This window comes from Sciurus carolinensis, chromosome 7 (genome assembly GCF_902686445.1).
Source record: "Sciurus carolinensis chromosome 7, mSciCar1.2, whole genome shotgun sequence".
Lineage (NCBI taxonomy): Eukaryota > Metazoa > Chordata > Mammalia > Rodentia > Sciuridae > Sciurus > Sciurus carolinensis.
Window position 1 is genome coordinate 29290364 of NC_062219.1, and position 19419 is coordinate 29309782.

Genomic DNA, 19419 nt, shown 5'->3' on the forward strand with positions numbered 1-19419 from the left:
GGAAGAAGCTTGTCACAGAGGGGTAGAGGGGATGATCTCTAGAGTCTACAGTCAGGCTTTGCAACCTGGCCAGGCCCCATCTGGCTGTGTGGACTTTGGCACTCAGTGTCCCCATTGCCTCTGGTGTCAATTAAGGATCATGATAATTAATAGAACCTTCCACATTGTCTGGAGGGATAAATAAGGCTTTACATACAAAATGCTTAGCACATAAAACACTTTCAGTAAGTACTAGTTTTGTAATGTAGTTCTACAATAGAACAGTTTTACCTTCTATATTGATATTGGATTGAGATCCTGAACTTTCTGTGCAACAAATTTGAATTGAGTACTGAGAGGACCATAAGCAGTTTTAATAAAGGAGATTGTTAAAAATATCTAGATCTCAGGATAGCAGGCTGAGTGCTTTGTTAAAGAGAGAATGCATTTTCATGGTACACTCAGGAATAACTGACCATTCTTTGTGACAGTTTTAATTTTAAACAGAAGCAATCACTATGAAAAATATTAGGGAGAGAAACAGTGTTTTTCTTATAAGCCTTCAGCTATTTTATTTTATTATTATTATTTTTTACAGGGTAAATTACAAACTGGCATTGAAGAAGGGCTCTGGTCTGGTCTAACAGATCCTCATTTAGTACAGGTTTCAGCCTAATCTCACATTACTTTGATCACCTTCCCTCCAACCTGCAGCTCCCTCCCCTCAACACACACACTCACCTCCAGAATCTAAAGGCACTTGCCCTTTGAACGAACCCAGCACTTCCCCACCCCTGCTCTGTATTTCAAACACACTTTTAAAAACCTCCATTTAGAAAAATCCAATCATTGTCCAAGTGCCAAAGCCACCCTCTCCACAAGGTCCTTCAGTAGAATGTCCAGTGCTTTCTGTGTTGGGTCCCCTGGCATCTGCCAAAATATCTGGTGTTTCATGTAATTGTGCTCCAGCCATTTTCCACAATGTCTAATTCATCTTTTATCTCCCATAGCTTAATAAACTGCATGCACTAGCTGCTCAAGAAATGTGAATGGTTTAATCTAGTTTACCTTTAAAAAAAAAAAAAAGGTGGGGGCATCTATTTTAGGTCTTCCAAGGGAAAGATTGTTTTGGATAGAGTTTTAATTTTCTAGTGTTTGCCAAGAATAATGTCTAAAATAGAAGCTAAAGCAGATAGGGCACAAAAAGAAAAGACTGAGAAGAGGAGATGGGAGAAGATGGGGCATTTTCAGGCCTCACCTAGCAAGGATTGTCAAACAGTGGTGCACGGGGAAAGGAGGGAGGCTGCCAGGGCTTGCCATTGATGTGAAGGTCAGGTTCTACTATCTTAATGCCTCTTATGAGAAAAGACAGTAGAATTGTTGGGTCCAGAGCCACTGGGGGTAGAAGAGCAAAGAGGGAGCATCTCCCCACCTCTGCCCAGTGATGAACTAGCTGCTTTTGCAGCTGTCTTCCCGCGACTCCATCTTAGCTGTAGGAGTGGGATGGCTGTGCAGAGGCAGACATTGGGAGACAAGTGAAACTTGTTTTTCTTGCTGCACATTCCTGAGAGATTCTGTCCCCCATGGAGCACAAATGAGCACAAAAAGGAGAGGGTTTTCTTTTCCAGTTCTGTGGTGCAGGGGGCGGGGAAATGCGAGAGTGTGGGGGCAGTGGGAAGAGGGACAGGCTTATCTTTACTGGTCCCCACGGTGAGGAAAGAGCAGCAAGCATGGTGGACTTTGTTGACAAAGGCAGGGTCAGGTCACCAAGTTGTTGATGGATCTTCCCTTTTCTGGTGCCGTGTTGAGATATTTCTGTTGACTCTGGGTGCTGGTAGCCAGGTGGAGCACAGAACTCTCCGTGTCTCTGGGCCACATTGAAAAATAGTGCCACGAGTATATGACCACCAAGCTCTGGAGGCCCCTCAGGCTGTCCTGTCTCCAGTACTTTCTACCTGGCTCGCTGCTTCAGAAAGCAATGAGAAGTCATTGCACAGGAAGTTCCTTACCTTTCTGCTAAGAAAACTAAAACTTCCTGGGCTGCCTCCCTCCTCTCCTTCTTCCCACCTGTGCTTCCTGAGGCTGGTCCTCCCCTCCTGTCTCTCAGGATGCTTCATTCTCAGGGCTACCTTTGCTCTCTTGTTCCTTCTCAACCAGCTCCTTCTTCTCACTGTAACTTCCACATGCTTAAATGTCTTACAAACAGTCCCCCAAACAAATGAAACTCTGCTTCCATAACCCCACTTCTCTCTCTTCTTAGTGCTTTATTTTTAACCACATGTTGGAAGATGTGTCTGCTGTAGTTGTGGGAGCCCAGTAAATATTTGTTGAAAGAATGGGAAATGAAAAGAGCTAATAAACCACTCTCTTCTTCAATAGAAGTCAAGCGCTTTATATTGCTACGTGCTGGATGCCCTTCAAAGCATTTCTCCATATGGTAGTGGATAAATGGTAACACTAGTAACCATGATGATAAAATCCTGCATCTTTTGAGAAGTTCTATGGTGGAAGGTGCTGTGCTACCCCTTCCCCCATTTACTCACTACCTGCCCAATAGTCCCGTGGGGTTGCACTCCCGAAAAGCCTCCTCTTCTAGCCCAGGAGCTGGAGCACCAGGGAAGCTGCTACCAGATTCCAAGCCCAGCAATTGGCCCTGGAGCCAATCCCACTCCCCTCTCAGGGAATCCTGGTATTATCACTTCTCTCATTGTAAGCAGTTAAAATTAATGTTATATTTTTAAGGTGAACCTTAAAAAAGGGAGGCCATGTAGTTGAATAGGAAGACAGAATGCCAAATAGTGAAACGTTGGCTTTTAACTCTTTTATTACCTTGCCAAGAGCCTTTGGGTGTGTTTTATTGTTTTTGATTGTAAATGAAAAACTGGGCCCAATGATCTCTTGAGTACTTTTGTTCAAGAGCTTCACCACCACATTTCAAAGTGCTGCTTCAACTTGATTTCATGTTCTTTGGAATAAATTTCATCTTTATACGATAAGTCATCATTGTAAAGTAGCACACAGAGCTTTAGATGGTCATCCAATGCCACCATTTAAACGGGTTTTCCAAGGTGGACTATTAAGTAATGTTTGCTGGCCCATGGCTGCACCTTCATCTTTGACATCTTGATATTACTTTATTTAGGACAAAATTTCTTGTTTTCAGAGGACAGTGAGCTATTTTAAAATATAAAATCTCATTATTTTCCAACTTTGGAGGAATACATGCTTATGGCAGAAAAAAAAATAGAAAGTAACAATCATTTAGCAATGAGCCGTGTTAAATATCTGGCATATTTTTATAAATGACTGAGATTTTTCTTTTTAGATATAGAATTTCATATTCTGCTTCTTTTATTTAACATAATATAAGCATTTTTAGAAACTGTATCTTTCAACGATGTGCTATTTGCACGACAGGAAATAACTAATTCCCCCTTGAGAAAAATTAGAGCAACTGGTGGCAGACACAAATCTGACTTTAATTTGTTACAATAGAGGTTCCACTTCCTTCTTCTTTGGGGATAGCTTAGAAGTATCCTCAGTTGTCACCACCACACCCTTCTTTTTCTTATCGAAGAACACAGGTCTGGTGATGAAATTTGTCATTTGTCACTTTTTGCCAGAGCAGCAGGAATATTAAAAAATACAATGGAACTGCTGTAAAATCTACTATTTTTGGTGTTTAATCACATATTTTCACATTAAACTATAGGAATATTTGTTCAAAGATATTGAAGTAGTTTAATGCCAAAAAGTGATAATTACTAACTAGTTATTAAGAGTAAAAATGATTACATCATGTAAAATATTTGAAAGGAGTAATTGTCATATATATATTTCAGGTAAAAGGAGTCCATTGCATATATGCATAGCCTTTGAACATTAAATTCATATGTAAAAAAATTTTATTTTACTATGGTTAGGAGTTTGTGCTCTGGAACTGTATTTGGGGGTGTTTGAATTCTGGCTTACAAGCTGGGTGACCTTGGGTGAGTTATTTCTTTTCTGTGAGTCTATGTTTCCTCACCTTCAATGATAGAGACTACCTCAGAAGGGTTTTGTGGTGATTAAATGAGTCCATATTTGCAAAGTACATAAGGCAGTGTGTAGTATTTAAGGGCTCTAGACATATTAGCTACTGTTATTATTGTTTGACATATATCAGTGGTTCCCAAATACTCATGGAAGGTGCAGAGCCAGGTTTGTTCATCAGATTGACTTGGGACTTTTTTTTTTTTTTTTTTTTTTTTTTTTTCTGGTACAGGTATTGAACCCAGGGGTATTGTAGCACTGAGCCACATTCTCAGCCCTTTTTTGCATTTTATTCAGAGACAAGGTCTCACTGAGTTGCTTAGGGCCTGGCTAAGTTGCTGAGGCTGGCTTTGAACTAGCAATCCAGACTCAACCTCTTGAGCTGCTAGGATTACAGGCATGTGCCACCATGCCCAGCTGGCTCAGGACATTTTGAAAAGATACTGTTCTCTACAGATTCAGGTTCCATGAGTTTGTAGTGATAGCGTGATGATGCTTTCTTGGAGATGGACTGAGAGCATGAAGAGAATGAGTAGTTGGGCCCTCAGAAAGGTTGAAGAAGGCTTCACCAAGCTCAAGATGCCAGGGCTGGGGCTCAAAGGGTGAATAGATTCCTCCTAGGAGGAATGCCTGGGGAGAGGTGTGTACAGCAGACACAGAAGAAACATCCAAAGTTCAACTACATTTATTATGGACCTATTAGAAGCAAGACAGGCTGCTGGAGACATTTATCTCATGGACTTCTCAGCACAGACCAGGAAGGGTGGTATTATAATCTTTCCATACACTTGGACACATTAAGTAGTTTGGGCATCTTTCCCAAGCTCACAAAAGGAGCACATTTGGGCCAGGTCTGATTCCAAAGCTCTGTTGTCAATGGTTTATTGCATACCTGGGGCTGTGGGAGTTTAGTGTATTCACCGCTTGGAGTGGGGGTAACCATGGTAGGGGAGGCATGGAGGCGGCCTGTGGCTGGGTTTTTAAGGGCCTTGTTAATTCTAGTGTTTATAGTAATTCTCTTATGCTTCTAGGCCTTCCAGAAACTGATAACCTGGCAGAGCCTCACCTAAGAGGGATGCACACCTGGTTTCATGCATCCTGTGCCTGGGATTAAGCACCTCCTGTCTCAGTGTTATGGTGGCTGTTGCTAGGTGCCATGGCATGGCCACCTTCCCCTTAGGACTTTCCTCTGTAATTGCTGCCCTCCCTCTGAAGTTTACTTCAAAGTAATAAACCACCTGGGTGCCCCAAGGCAATTTGGTTTGCTAGTTGGGAAGAAAACAAGAATTCTTGATTGTGTGTGTTAACCCTGAAATCTCAGCCTGGAAACAGGTGGAAGGTGTTAAGGAGAGGGATGTATTTTTTTTCATATACATAGGAGAATGGAGACCATGATGAGTCTCTTCTATCTTCTGAAACTTTGATGGTGGGGTGACAGTAAAAGGAAATAAACCCCCTTAATGAAGTCACAAGAAGTAAGTTCTGCCTAATCTGGGGAAGAGGTTGAATTTAATTTTATTGAACAAATAAGCCATTCTAAGTCAGTGACTCATAGGGTAGATTCACTCAAAAGAAACCTAATTTATTCTGCTTTCTTCTATATTTTACTGAGGAGGCCCCACCATACCAGAAATATACCAAGTAGGTTTGGGGTTTGCTCAAGGAAGTGCTGGAGTGGGAAATTGCCATCACTCTCTGTTGGTGCAGGTGAATTAGGTCTGACCCAAGCCGCCACCTTGGTACCAAACAGAATCCATGATGGTGTGGGGGTGGGGGAATGTTGGTATTTCAACTATAGTGTCTAGGTAATTTTTCACAGAGGAAAATCAGTTGATGGTGAAACTTACTTCCTTATGGGCTTTATCATCAATAGTTTTGCAGTACTTTTCTAAATCAAGTTTATCATAAATTAAGAATATAGGGGTCCTTGGACAAAGTAGTCTGTTGACTTTGTGAAAGCATCATATGTATGGCTCTTGGAAGATTTTGATTCTCAAGTGAGGTTCTACAGTAGGCCTCTCCTCTGCACCCTGGTCCTTTATTTCCAGTTCCCTTTCTGACATTTCTACTTGACTTTCTTGTAAATTCAACCTGTTTCATCTGAGCTCCTCATCTTCCCCCAACTCGCCCTTTCCATTACCACTGACTCTCCTTACCATGAACCTCATCTCCAAGTTTTCGGATGGCTAGAGAGCCCCCTGGAGCTCCACAATGTTCAGTATCAGCAAGCTTTACCTCCTCTTTCTTACAACTCCTCTGACCTGTACTTTTGTATCTACTACTGTCATAGTCTACCATCTGATTACATTTCTCTTCATTCATTGTCTGTCCCTCCTACAGATAGATGTCATTTAATTTTCTAAAAAACTATTCAGTCCTGTTCATCTTTTTCTCAAAGTTCTCCAGTGATCCTCTGCTTAATGAGTCAAGTTCAAATTCTTTATATTGGCATTCCAATATTTAAATTTTTTCTCTAGTCAACATACTTTATTTACCATTTTTTAGACATCCTTCTCACTTAATGATTTTAGTTTCCATCTGTCAGATCATTCTCATTTAAAGGCAATTCCTTAACCAGTCAATACTCTTTCTTCTGTTTCAGGGTTCAGCACAAAACCATAAAGCCCCCTTCTCTTGTTCAGGGCACTTCAGAAATCTCTTGTCTCTGATTTACTGTTTATGTCAATTATTTTAGAATTAAATTATTTTTCCTCTTGTATGTTTTGTGTTTGTTTATTCCTTATAATGAGATTGTGAGCTGTTTGAGGGTAGAGGAATAGTCAGATTCCTTTCTAGTCCAGGGATAGTAGATATTTCATTCCATCCCCATCCAACAATTCTTTTCAACCTGAAAGGAATTGTGCAGGTATTTTTTGTTTGCTGCATCTGGTAGACCCCAGCATCTGCTGTTGGAGACAGCTAGCCCTGCTTACTGATGTGGCTCAGAGTACCTGGACCTCCTCCTTGGTATAGAGTGGGTGTTCTACATCTTGTATGAGTGAATGATAATGGAGTGGATATATTGGGCTTCTTGATCCAATTTTCCATTTTTCATCACACAGCTAAGAAGTAAATCCACTAAATGATGTCAGCCAGCTTAACAGAGGTTAATGGCTGTTGTTGGGTCTAGCTTTAGAAGGTGAAAACTATTTTTCTTTTTGATTATGTTTTTGCTGACTATCAGGTATTTTCAATGATCTTTCCCATCTTCTCTGCTTGGATCCTACCTGAATACCTCATCTTTCAGTAATGTTTTCATCTAGTTGAGTATAGTTTCGACAACTCTTTCCTGGTTTCAGAAGTTGTGAAGCATATTTTAGAAAGGCACTGGAAGTTGCCCTCAGCATGCACTTTTCTCTGGCTTCCCTTTAGTCCTTGCTTATGGTTTAATCCTCAAGAAACCTTCCCCAGTGTCCCAAGACAGAACTAACTTCTCTGACTTGGGCACAATGCATATATTTCTCATATTATATATGCACATACTCATATTTTACCTGCCTGTATTAACAGAGGTATCACACCATAAAGAATTTGTTTGCTTATGTCTCTATAAATTCCTGAAGGGTAATGCCTACGTCTCATTTGCCTCTATCTCCAGCACATGGCATGCTGCCTGCCATAGGAGGTGCCCCTTGGATGCTGCTGATGGAATAGAGAACGGAATGAGTGAGACACCCAGGACACGGTCAGTTCTGTCTTCCGCAATGAAGTGGCATTTTGGTGGCTAACCATCCTACTGGTTTGGCACTTCCGCAGCTGAAGTGCTAGGGAGCTGGCAGCCAGAAGCCCTGATGGAGCACAATCCAGCTGAGCCAGAAAACACCACAACCACAACCAGTGCTTTGCCTTTCTTCTAGAGGAAGGTAAATATTGAACTTTGAAATTGTGAGGTGTTACGTTGGCACTCAGAAGTGTGAGAAGTCTGAAGTAGACCCAACCGGCACCTCCCTTCTCTACTTGGGGCTGGGGTGGAGGTGCAATTGCATCCTCTCGGCCAAACTGCCTTCCTCTAGCTCTGTGACAGCTTGCTCATTTTCTCTACATTTTATGTAATTCTTATAGGTTACTTTAAAGGGTATCCCTAAGAGGATCACTGAGAAGTTGTCACCATCACTAGGAATTCTCTCTTAGAGATTGGACTTTGCAAACAAACCGTCCCCTGTCTTTAAGATGGAGCTATCACTTAATGCCAGGTGGTTTCTAACCTGCTGGGTCCATAGTCCTTCACTACATGCATTTTATACATCAAAGAAAGAATAACTGCAGGATGGAATAAGCTTTATATGACAACTTTTTAAAAGAGCATTTGAGTCTCTGGGTTATTTCTTCATAAAAAGGTTGAAAATATATAAATATGTTTGTATATATTTATTCCATTTTGGAAATAATAGGCAAAGGAAAATATTTTTGTAGCTCTGCTAAAATGACTTCATGCTTGTACAACCCAAATGGCCCTGCCTGTAGAGGTGAGTCTAGAGGAATAGAGTTTTAAAGATCAAGATTAGCAGATCAACAGGCAGGAAAAGCCAAATAGCCAATTAACCTACTACTGCAAAGCCCCAGGGCTGGTTTGGAGCACCAGGCTCTGTGGTGACTGAAATTTGTGCCCTGAAATCTCCAGCTGCAGTGCTGGTCCTCAAAGGCTCCCCAGTCCCTGGGAATGTTTTCTTTCTATGTCACTTCCTCTGCTGAGCCTGTGTGGAAATCACATTGTGTTGTTCTGAAATGGTTGCCACGGGAACATCTCAACCTAGTCATTATCTACTCAGGCTACTGATTATATTAAATCAGGAGACAGAGCTGCAGAGCTCCTGATTTCTGAAGACTGACTCCTCTGGACTCTCACCTCTGTGTCCACCTCTCCAAACACCCTTCTCTACATTTTCTCTCTTGCTTCCTCCTCAACAGCCAATGATGTCATAAACGAAATACATCCATGGGAAATCGGCATTGGGATCATTGAACCGTTACGTTTCCATCATGCCTGTCCTCCTCCCGTTCTGTGTTTCTGTATTTCCTCTGGAATAATAAAAATTGCCACCCTTTTCTCTGTTCTGTCCCTCCACACTTAGGTGTAAAGATAACTCTCTTCTTTAAAGGGCTTATGTCGTTTCCTGTGTTTCCTAGAATGGTGCTAGAGCTGTGGTTCTCTGCTTCTTTCCCAGAGAAGCTTCTGGAAACTCATATAGATGAATCTCTTCTAAATTGGGTAAAATAGAAACAGGAAATGAAACTGACTTTTTGGGGATTGAACCCAGGGGCGCTTAACCATTAAGCCACATCCCCAGTCCTTTTTATATTTTATGTTGAGACAGGGTCTTGCAAAATTGTTTAGGGCCTCACCAAGTTGCTGAGGCTGGCTTTGAACTTGCAATCCTCCTATATCAGCCTCCTGAGCCACTGGTATTACAGGCGAGTGCTACTGTGCCAAGCTGTGATACTGACTTCTAACAAATAACTTTGTCCTATATATTTCTTTCTTTTTTTTTTTTTTTTTTTTTTTTGCAGTGCTGAGGATTGAATCCAGGGCCTTGTGCTTGCAAGGCAAGCACCCTACCTACTGAGCTACATCCCCAACCCTGTCCTATATATTTCTGTTGATCTGGATGAATCTCTTATGAAGGGGATTTTCTTTTATTGGTCCTGGGTATTGAACCCAGGGGTAGTCTACCACTTAGCAACATTCCTAGCCATTTTTTTTTTTTTTAAATTTTGAGGCAGTGTCTTGCTAAATTGCTGAGGGTCTTTCTAAATAGCTGAACTTATGATTCTTCTGCCTCAGCCTCCTGACCCACTGGGGACTATATGCATGTGCCATAAGCATGGCTTATGAAGGGATACATATGCTATACTATTTGTTTTTGATTAACAAGTAAAAGTTGTATATATTTGTGGTATACAAGATGATGCTTTGAATTAAACATGCATTATGGAATGGCTAAATCAAGCTAATTAATATATGCGTTACCTCACCTATATACTTATTTGTAATAAGAATACTTAAAATCTATTAGTAATATTCAAGTTTACATTTGTTATTATCTAGAGTCACGATGCTGTTCATAGAACTCTTAAACTTATTCATGCATGCAATCTTTGAGAGGCACTGTATTGGAGTATCCTTTTGTGGGAGAATCTTTATAAGCAGTTGGCCTACAATTTATTGTTTGAAAGAGAACACATTGGGAGTGAAAGCTGGTATGTTAGTATGTGTGCCCAGACAACAGGACTACGCTGGGTAAATCAAGTACATAACCAGCTTATATGTAGACCATAGGCACTTAGGCATGGTAGTATATGGAAAGGGGCATCTCCTGAAGAATGTTGGTATAATTTGAAATTGCCATTTTAAATTGAAATTTTAAATCTAGATCAATAAGAGAGTTTCATGTTGTGTTTTTATTTCTATCTTACATACATTTAGTCAATGTTAAGCCCATTCTTGAAGTAAAGCAATGGTACAGGGAATTGAAAAGAAAAGAATGACATTAACATAGGAAAACAGACTTAACTGAATGTGTCCATGGAGATGTCACAAAACACTTTCTACTCTGTTAAAAAAAAATATCTAAGCTGGGAGCTGAGGCACAGTCCTGTAATCCCAGTGACTTGGGAGGTTGAGGCAGGAGGATCACAAGTACAAAGCCAGCCTCAGTGACTTAGTGAAGCCCTAAGCAACTTAGAGAGACCATGTCTCTCTCTCTTAAAAGAAAGACTGGGGGTGTACTTTAGTGGTTAACCCCCCCACCTCTGGGTTCAATCCCTGGTCAAAAAAAAAAAAAAAATCTAAGTTAGGGGTTGGCAGTCTTCTTCTCTAAAGGGCCACAGAGGAAGCATGTTTGGCTTTATGGACCAGGGCTTTATTGTTTCTGTTGCAACTACTCTACCATTTGGTGTGAAAACAGCCCTAGATGACAGGCATATAAATAAAGAAGACTGACTGTATTTCAATAAAATTCATTTACCAGAACAGGCAGGGATGGGGCAGGAGGTGGCAGATTTGGTAAATGGGTTAATCATTTGTCCACCTCTGTTCTAATTTTCTGTTTTAATACTAGGGACTTTGTTCTGACAGAAGGTAAGTTATTTTGATATTAATTCTAATGTCCCCTGTCTGCTGTGGCAGGTTGGAATTGTGGCTAATGGGGCTAATGGAGAAATGCAATGGGCCTTATGATTAATCTGCATTTCTGCTTGTGCATGTTGCAGTAATTAAAGACAGATACTGAAGCAAGTAGTAGAGGGAAAACAGCCAGGGGCATTTTGGATAGGAAATGGCAGTTGTGTGGGTTTGACTAAGCATTTTAGAGGGACAGCTGTTGGAATGCAGAACCAGGAAACAGAGGCTGTAGTGATCTCGTTTTTCCTAGAAATGATTTTGTTTTTTAAGTCCTAGATTAGATTCTACCTTGGAGAGAGAACAAAACTGCAAACAGTAGAGGAAAATGAAGTCTTGGTTCTGTGTCCGTTCTTGGGGAAAAATTGACTCCAAATTAAGGAAAGTGATATAAAGAATCACTTTAAAGAAGTTTAGTATTTTTCATGTGGAATTGGAATCAGCAGATAAAAATAAGTTTTGTGAGAAAAATGTTCCAAAATACTTCCCTTTAGGCAGAAAGCATACTTGAACAGCTCAGGCGAATTTCAACAAGGACATAAATGAGGAAGGAACTAAGGAAAAGTTACGAAGGAAATTTACTAAGGAAAATAAGTAGATGGCAGGCTGTTTAAAGTATTAGGAGATATGACAAGTATATCTTAGGTGACTGCATTTTACACGGATTCACATACCTGCTGCTACATGGTGTCAAGCAGGTATAATTGCTGTTAGGAAACTGGAGGGTGATCATAGTGACATTATGGGTTCCAGCTTCAACTCACTGATAGCGCACATGCAGAAATTATACACAGGGAGGGTAGAACCACAAATGAGGGAAATTTTAGTCCTATCTGTGCTGTTCAGTTAAATGTAGTGGATGATTTACATTTATAGAATCTTTTTGAGGAGGCCATTCCATCTAACTAATAAATTGACTTTGTAATTATTGAATGGTCAGTAACTGTAAAGAGATATATTTAGGATAAAAAAAAATCACATGATCATCTCAAAAGATGAAGAAAAAGTCTTTGACAAATTCTATCACTCATTCATGTTAAAAACACTGGAAAAACCAGGGGTAAAAGAAATATACTCAGTATCATAAAGACTTATATTACATATGACATACCCAAGGCCAACATCATACTTTAACAGAGAAAATCTGAAAATATTTCTTCTAAAAAAAGGAACATGACAAGGATGTCCATTCTCACTGCTCCTGTTCAATATATTTCTTGAAATTCTAGCCAGAGTAATCAGACCAGAGAAGGAAATTAAAGGCATACAAATAGATAAAGAAGAGAACATAAATGATCTGTTTGTTGATGACATGACTCTATACTTAGAAGAACCAAAATACTCCTCCAAAAGCCTTTCTAGACTAATAAACAAATTCAGCGAAGCAGCAGGAGCAACATACAAACATCAGTAACTTTCCAATATTCTAATAATGAATGTGCTGAGAAAGAAATCAGAAAAATACCTCCATTCACAATTATCTCAAGAAAATTACTTAGGAATAAATCTTACCAAGGAGGCAAAAGACCTCTACAATGAAGGTTAGAGAACACTGAAGAAACAAATTGAAAAAGACCTTAAAAGGTGGAAAGACCTTCCATGCTATTGGATAGGCAGAATTATATTATAAAAATGGCCATACTGCCAAGAGCTATACACAAACTTAATGTTATCCCCATCAAAATACCAATGACATTCTTCACAGAACCAGAAAAAACAATCCTTAAATTCATATGGAACAATAAAAAACTTAGAATACCTAAAGATATCCTGAACAAGAAGAGTGATACTAGTGGTATCCCAATATCTGATCTCAAAACTATATTACAGAGCTCTAGTTACAAAACCAGCATGATATTGGCATAAAAACAGACATGAATAGAAGACATGGAGACAAATTCACACAGATACAGTCATCTGATCCTTGACAAAGGTGCCAAAAACATACATTGGAGAAACGGTAGTATTTTAAACAGTGGTGCAGGGGAAACTGGATATGTAGAAAAATGAAACTAGATCCCTCTCACCTTGCACAAAACTCAAAGTGGATCAAAGACCTGGGAATTAGACTAGAAGCTCTGCAAATGCTAGAAGAAACATAGGGTAAACGCTACATCTTACAGGTGCAGATGCTGACTTCCTTAATAAGACTGCTAAAGCTCAAGAAATAAAATCAAGAATCGATAAGTGGGATAGCTTCAAATTAAAAAGCTTCAGCACAGCAAAGGAAACAATTAACCCACAAATAACCCAAACAATAAATGGGCAAATGAACTAAACAAACTTTTCTGAAAAGAAGAAATGCCAATGGCCAACACATGCATGCAAAACTGTTCAATATCCTTAGCAATCAGGGAAATGCAAATCAAAACTACACTGAGATTTCATCTCACTCCAGTTAGAATGGCAATCATCGAAATTACAAGTAAGAATAAAAACTGGCAAGGATGGGGGAAAAGACACACTTATATATTGTTGGTGGGACTGCAAATAAGTATACCCACTTTTGAAAGCAGAATAGAGACTTTTCAAGACTAGAAATGGAATCATTATATGACCCAGTTATCCCATTCCTTGATATTTATCATAAAGAACAAAAATCAGCATACCATAGCGATACAGCCACATTGATATTTATAGCAGCACAGTTCACAATAGCCAAGTCATGGAACCAGCCTAGGTGTCCCTCAATAGATGAATGGATAAAAATAAATGTGGTTTATTTATACAAAGGAGTTTTACTCAGTCATAAAGAAGAATGAAATTATGTTATTTTCTGGTAAATGGATGGAACATCATGCTGAGTGAAACAAGCCAGACATAGAAAGTCAAGGGTCAAATATTTTCTCTTCTGTGTGGAAGCTATAGAGTAATAGAATTAAAAAGGGGAGAGGGAGATCCCATGAAAACAGAAGGGAGAATAGTGGAGTAGAGGAAGGGGAACAAGAAAGAGGGAGGAGGGATGGGAAAGGGGAGGAATGGCAGAATGAAATTAACCAAACTATCATGTGCATGTACGTATGAATATATAACAATGAATTCCACTTTTATGTACGCTTCTAATGCACCAATTAAAAATAAATAAATAAAGAAGAGATTATTCTCAGGATCTTGTATATTTAGGGACAAGTTTTACGTATCTAGGGAAAAAAATTTGAGACCACTTATGAAGCAAAATACAATGGAGGCAAATTAGCATCAAATTAGTATATGTTATAAATAAAGAGATATGAGTGAAAGAGTTATCCAGAATGGCGTGCTAGAAGAATGGTAAAGGGACTTTCCAGATGAATGGCCAACACTGCCAATGTGTGGAGGGTCATGGCAACAGGGAGAAATAAGGGTGGAGGGTCAGAGAGCATTCAGGGTCAGGAAAGGAGAAGGATGAACCCGGGCACCAGGAAGTTCCTGGCAGATCTCCAGCCAAGGGGTGACAGGGTGGCAGATGTTTGTGGATGATCTTTTATAGGTGAATGGTATAACAATGAGATGTTACCTGCGGTGAGTTTCTTTTTAATTTTTTATATATGTTTGCAGTTTTTTTTCAGATTAAAATAGTAAAAGAAGCAAATTATTTTTAAAACATCTAAGTGTTTTTTTATATCTAGAAACCTGTGATGTAGACAATTAAATATTTCATAGTCCCACCTATGAAGATCATCACAATTAGTAGTATATTGCTTATTAATACTAGGATTAAATTTAAAGAGAATCAATTGGAACTTCCAAATGATAAAGATAAATGTTTCCTATTTTTCTAATTTTCTTGCAGTTTATATTAGAAACTAGGAAGTAAGATTTATCTCCTCTCAAAGAGGGACTTTTCCCCCTATTTTTTCCCTTTGACTTACAGAATATGATACCATTGGAGATTTCTGGTCTATATGAAATAACAAACTGAACTCTTGCCTCTGGTGTGTCCTGCTTGGTGGCATCAAATGCCTGTAACCCAGAAATCTATATAGTCTAGAGACTGTCAAAGGTGTAACTTCTATGAATAGTTGGAACAGCCCATTTGGAGGCATAAGGAGAGGTCATGGGTAACACTGGAGCTCCTGTAGGTTGTGTTCAATATCTTCAATATGAATTCTAATATGTTCTAATATGTTCAATATTAGAATTCAGTTCTGAATTCTAAAAAGTATTTTGCTGGGTGTGGGTAAGAAAGTTATTCCAAGTCTCTGCATCCCTGAAAGAGGTAAACCAAACAACCCCTTTCCCCCAAAAACATACTGAACACTGATAAGAGAGATTAACAATTCAGGAGAAATATAAACATGTCCATCTCCTATTGGCATTTCAAGGATCTAAGGACCAGAAATAGTAAGGTATAATTTCTTTTACTAATTTTCAGGGGTCAAGGTAAATCAAATTACCTTTTGAACTGAGCTTGTTTATGTCAAAGGAAAGTAACACTCTGTGGATGTAATCCAGGACTTTGAAATTTATAGATGGGGAGTGATACGAGAACCAAACAGTGAAACTCTTGGAGCAAATTGTGAAATTCATCCATTGTCTCCCCTACCACCCACTCCAAGTCCAAGATGAAAAATGATTATGAGAAAAGATTTGAGATCTGGAGGAATGACTGCTCACTGGTTTGGACTTCCAAAGGAACTTAAGATTCCTCGTGAGAAATAGGAATCCAAGGTTGAGCAGAACTCTAAAGTAGTAGTAATGGAAGGGAAAAATAGCAGAAGAGCACTTGAGAGGTAATCAGGAAGGAGGAAGCAGCTGGAGTAAAGTAAGTCCTTTTAGTCTTCACCAGAGTGATCAGGAATGCAGGAACAGACCCCAAGAATTTAGATCAGACAAAGAAAAGAGAGTTAGATGGTGGGTCGGTTTCTAAGGGCAACTGTAGAATAGGTTTCCCTGGGAAGTTTTGAAAGTAAAATAGAATCTCATCTAGTTTAGTCCTGGATGAGAGTAGAGAGAATAAGTTGGAAAGTGAAAATAATACCTTCCTGGTATAAGGTGTCACAGCTTCTAAGATTGACATTCTTAAAGCTGCCATGAGCTCGCTGCACCCTCTCTAGAATGCTGAGAGGCAGCCAGGGCCAGAATGACTTCACCCATGAGGAAATGGAAAGACAAAGGTTTCAGGTTCAGTTGGAAGGACAGAGGAGAGGAAGGAAGGCAGACCTCAGCAGGGTTTGAAGTTCAGAGGAAAATGAGAATTTTTTTTTTTTTTTTGTTTTTGAAGAGAACATTTGTTCCTTTCCAGGTACTCTTGATTACTCACTGTTAAGTAGACGGAAGTCAATGAATGGGTAGGAGCCGCGACGTTCAGCAGGAACCCCCGTCTGACCCCTTAGTCGTACATCTCCTAGAAAACAGAAAATCCAAACAAATGTTTGAAGATGTTGCCAAGTGTGTTCACTTCTCCTCTGCAAATCCTCTTAAACGGTTATGTCAACGGAACCAACACCAGATGTCAGGAGAAGAGTGATTCCCTTCCAGTGTACTTAAGAGAGTGATAGGTGGGAAGAAGTGTGTAATTAATGTTCAGTGTAATGAACTTGGCAATGCTCTAATGAATGACCCACTGCTCTCTTATGTTTGCCTGGTCTCTGAAAATTATAGCAACTTTTAGAGTTTCCTGAGTGTTTTTGTACTTCTCAGGGCCATGAAGATGAAGCAATCCGAAACTGGAAGGACAAACGGTGTGTTGGTATCATAGCTTTTGTTCTTAGCAGGTCATTTCTCTTGGTCTGAACACAGTTGCTTTCTGACTGGTGGTTACCCTCCTTTCCCTAGGTCATATCATGGCTCTGCATTAGAAACTAATTAGCTCCAGGTGCTTTAGACTCTTAGCCACTCTGCACCTCTGCCAATCCATAGTTTCTGGTATGTATTTATTTGCAGGCTTCTTTTAACAGGTGTGTTCATATCCTTTCTGGTGTGTATATGTGTTCTGACTTCCCAAAAGGTGATAAAACAGCATGGAGAGCACATGAATTTCAGAATGAGGAGGACCTTGGAAACACCAGGCTCAGACACTTGCTACCTGTGCAATCTGGAGGAATTTTTTTCTCTTAGTCACAGATGCCTCATTTGTAAAGTGAAAATGACTTGCTTCAATGTGCCATCGTTAGTGTCTAAAATAACATTTGCTGCCTAGCAATAAATGCTGTTTCCTTTCTTCTAAACTGCAAAGCAGGGATCCTGCATATGATGTGATCTGCACACTTTTTGTGCTGTCTGGAACGTGGTGGACCAAACAAATATCCTCTGTTGATAAGACTGAAAAACCAGGTTTGCCACTTATTATATCGCTTGTGGAATCCGTGGAAAGGGAGAAATATACAAGAACTGAATCATGAAGGGTTTCAATTCTAGGGGTGTCAATTTTGTGAGCAATGGGGCACCTCCTATAAGCCACATTTTGCCCAGACGTGAAGCATCAATGGGGCCTCAGCCCAGAAGCAGAGAGGAGGAACAATCTTCTCTCCTCCCTTCCTAATCCCTGGAGTTAACCAGGTCTGGGTTAGGTCCCCAGTCACTGCAATCCTGCCTTTGAGGTTGCTTCAAATGGACCTCACAGATGGGTGTCAAGCATTCTCAGGGTTATAAAGTGCAAGCCATGAGTTCTTGAGATATTCTCTGCTTTGAATTTCATATTGGTCCTTATTTATTATGATCAGTGTAATCTGATATCATACTGCCATATTGGTATTAAGAGGCTGCTACAATTTATGGAACAAAAAGAGAAATTGATTAAAAAAGATGCAAGAGAGAAAAATGGGAGGAAGAAGAAAGGAAGGGATGGAAAAGTACATTAAAAAATATGAATATCACTGGAAATCAAAGAAGAAAATGCTGTTAGCTTTTGATAAGTCTTTAGATGATCAACAGTTGAAGGAAGCCACCCAGAGGAGGTGTTCTCAATGTCCTTGTAGCTGTCTCCAATACCCTATGTTTATAATGCGCTAGCATTTCAAAAATATCACAATGGATTTATCGTCTTGTTTCTCTCACTGGATGTTCATGATAACCCTATGAGGGAAGTTACTATTTTCCTTATTTTATAAGTAAGAAAATAGTGGCTGAAGGAAGAATGACTGCATAGATCACTGTTCACCCTGCAGCCCTGGCAGAGGGCTCACGTCCCTCGAAGGCACTCAGTACAAGTCTGTGACTTTCCTTGAACTTCCTGAGTTGCTGCTGCTTCTTCTTTTAATGAGCAGAGCTGGTGTTAAATCTAGGTCCTTAGACTTCACAGACAGTGATCTCTCCTCAATACCAGTGGTTTCCAACCTTATGAAGTGCGTAGAACTGGTTTTTTAACATGAAACAAAAACAACGAAATATAACCTTCGACTGCCCCCGCCATTGTAGAAGTTGTACTTTTAATATCCATTCAGAAAATATAGCTTGTTAAAATGACATAACAATCCAGTGCTGACTATGAATGAATTTCTACTTTATGATGATGGTAAAATAGACAAACATTTTAAAAAAATTATAGATGAAATTGTAGGCATTTGTTCTCTGAAGCTGACTGGGTTTGAGAATTTTTTTTTTAACCTGTTGCTACATTCCCTTGGGCCTCTTCCAGGGGTTTCAATTTTGCCACTTGGAACTTACTTCTCTATTAGTATTTTCATCTCAGTATCACCAAAGACTTGCTCTTGACTTTGTAGTTATAAGGGAACCGTTTTCCCAGAGAACATCTGCGTAATGTTGACATAGGTTTAAAAGCCTCTCACAGGATTTATTCCTGTTGTTCACCTGGGACTGTGAGGCAGACAGATCCATCCTCATATTATAGACTTTAGATTTAAGGAAACTGGAGAGAGACAGAACTACATGGCAGAATGGGTAACAGGAGGATGATATGCTAGGAATGATATATTGGTCAACCTTGGACAAATAAATCAATAGCCATTTTAAGGTTCAATTTTATAATATTTAAATTGTATAATTATAGCAATTTTGCCTACCTCACAGGTTGTTGTGAGGAAATTATAATGAGTGTGAAACAAAAGAATTAACCTTTTATTGAATACTTTTACTGTGCTGAGCATTTTACATGCATTGTTTCCTATCATCAACCCAACAACACCAAATAGGCATTATTATGATTATAGAGCTGAAGAAACTAAAACCACTAGAAATTTGATAATTTCACAGAGTGAGAGCTTGTGCTTGAACTCAAAGCTAACCCCCAACCCATGTTCTTATCCTTTTCCTAAATTATCAGCATATTATAGGAGAATTACATAAATAGTTAAGCATTAACCTTTTCTCATCCAGTGAGTACTCTGATTTTTATTTTCAAGTAAACCAAA

The 19419-nt window shown here is 39.5% G+C and overlaps 1 protein-coding gene across 2 annotated transcripts in view; it reads right to left on the reverse strand.

Moving 5' to 3' along the window:
* Positions 1 to 19419, reverse strand: part of Pde7b (phosphodiesterase 7B) — a 297370-nt gene that overhangs the window by 55012 nt on the left and 222939 nt on the right. For both annotated transcript variants that reach the window (XM_047557470.1, XM_047557469.1), the window contains one exon: positions 16371 to 16454. In XM_047557470.1, the coding sequence (XP_047413426.1) occupies positions 16371 to 16454 (84 nt within the window). The remainder of the gene's footprint in view (positions 1 to 16370; positions 16455 to 19419) is intronic.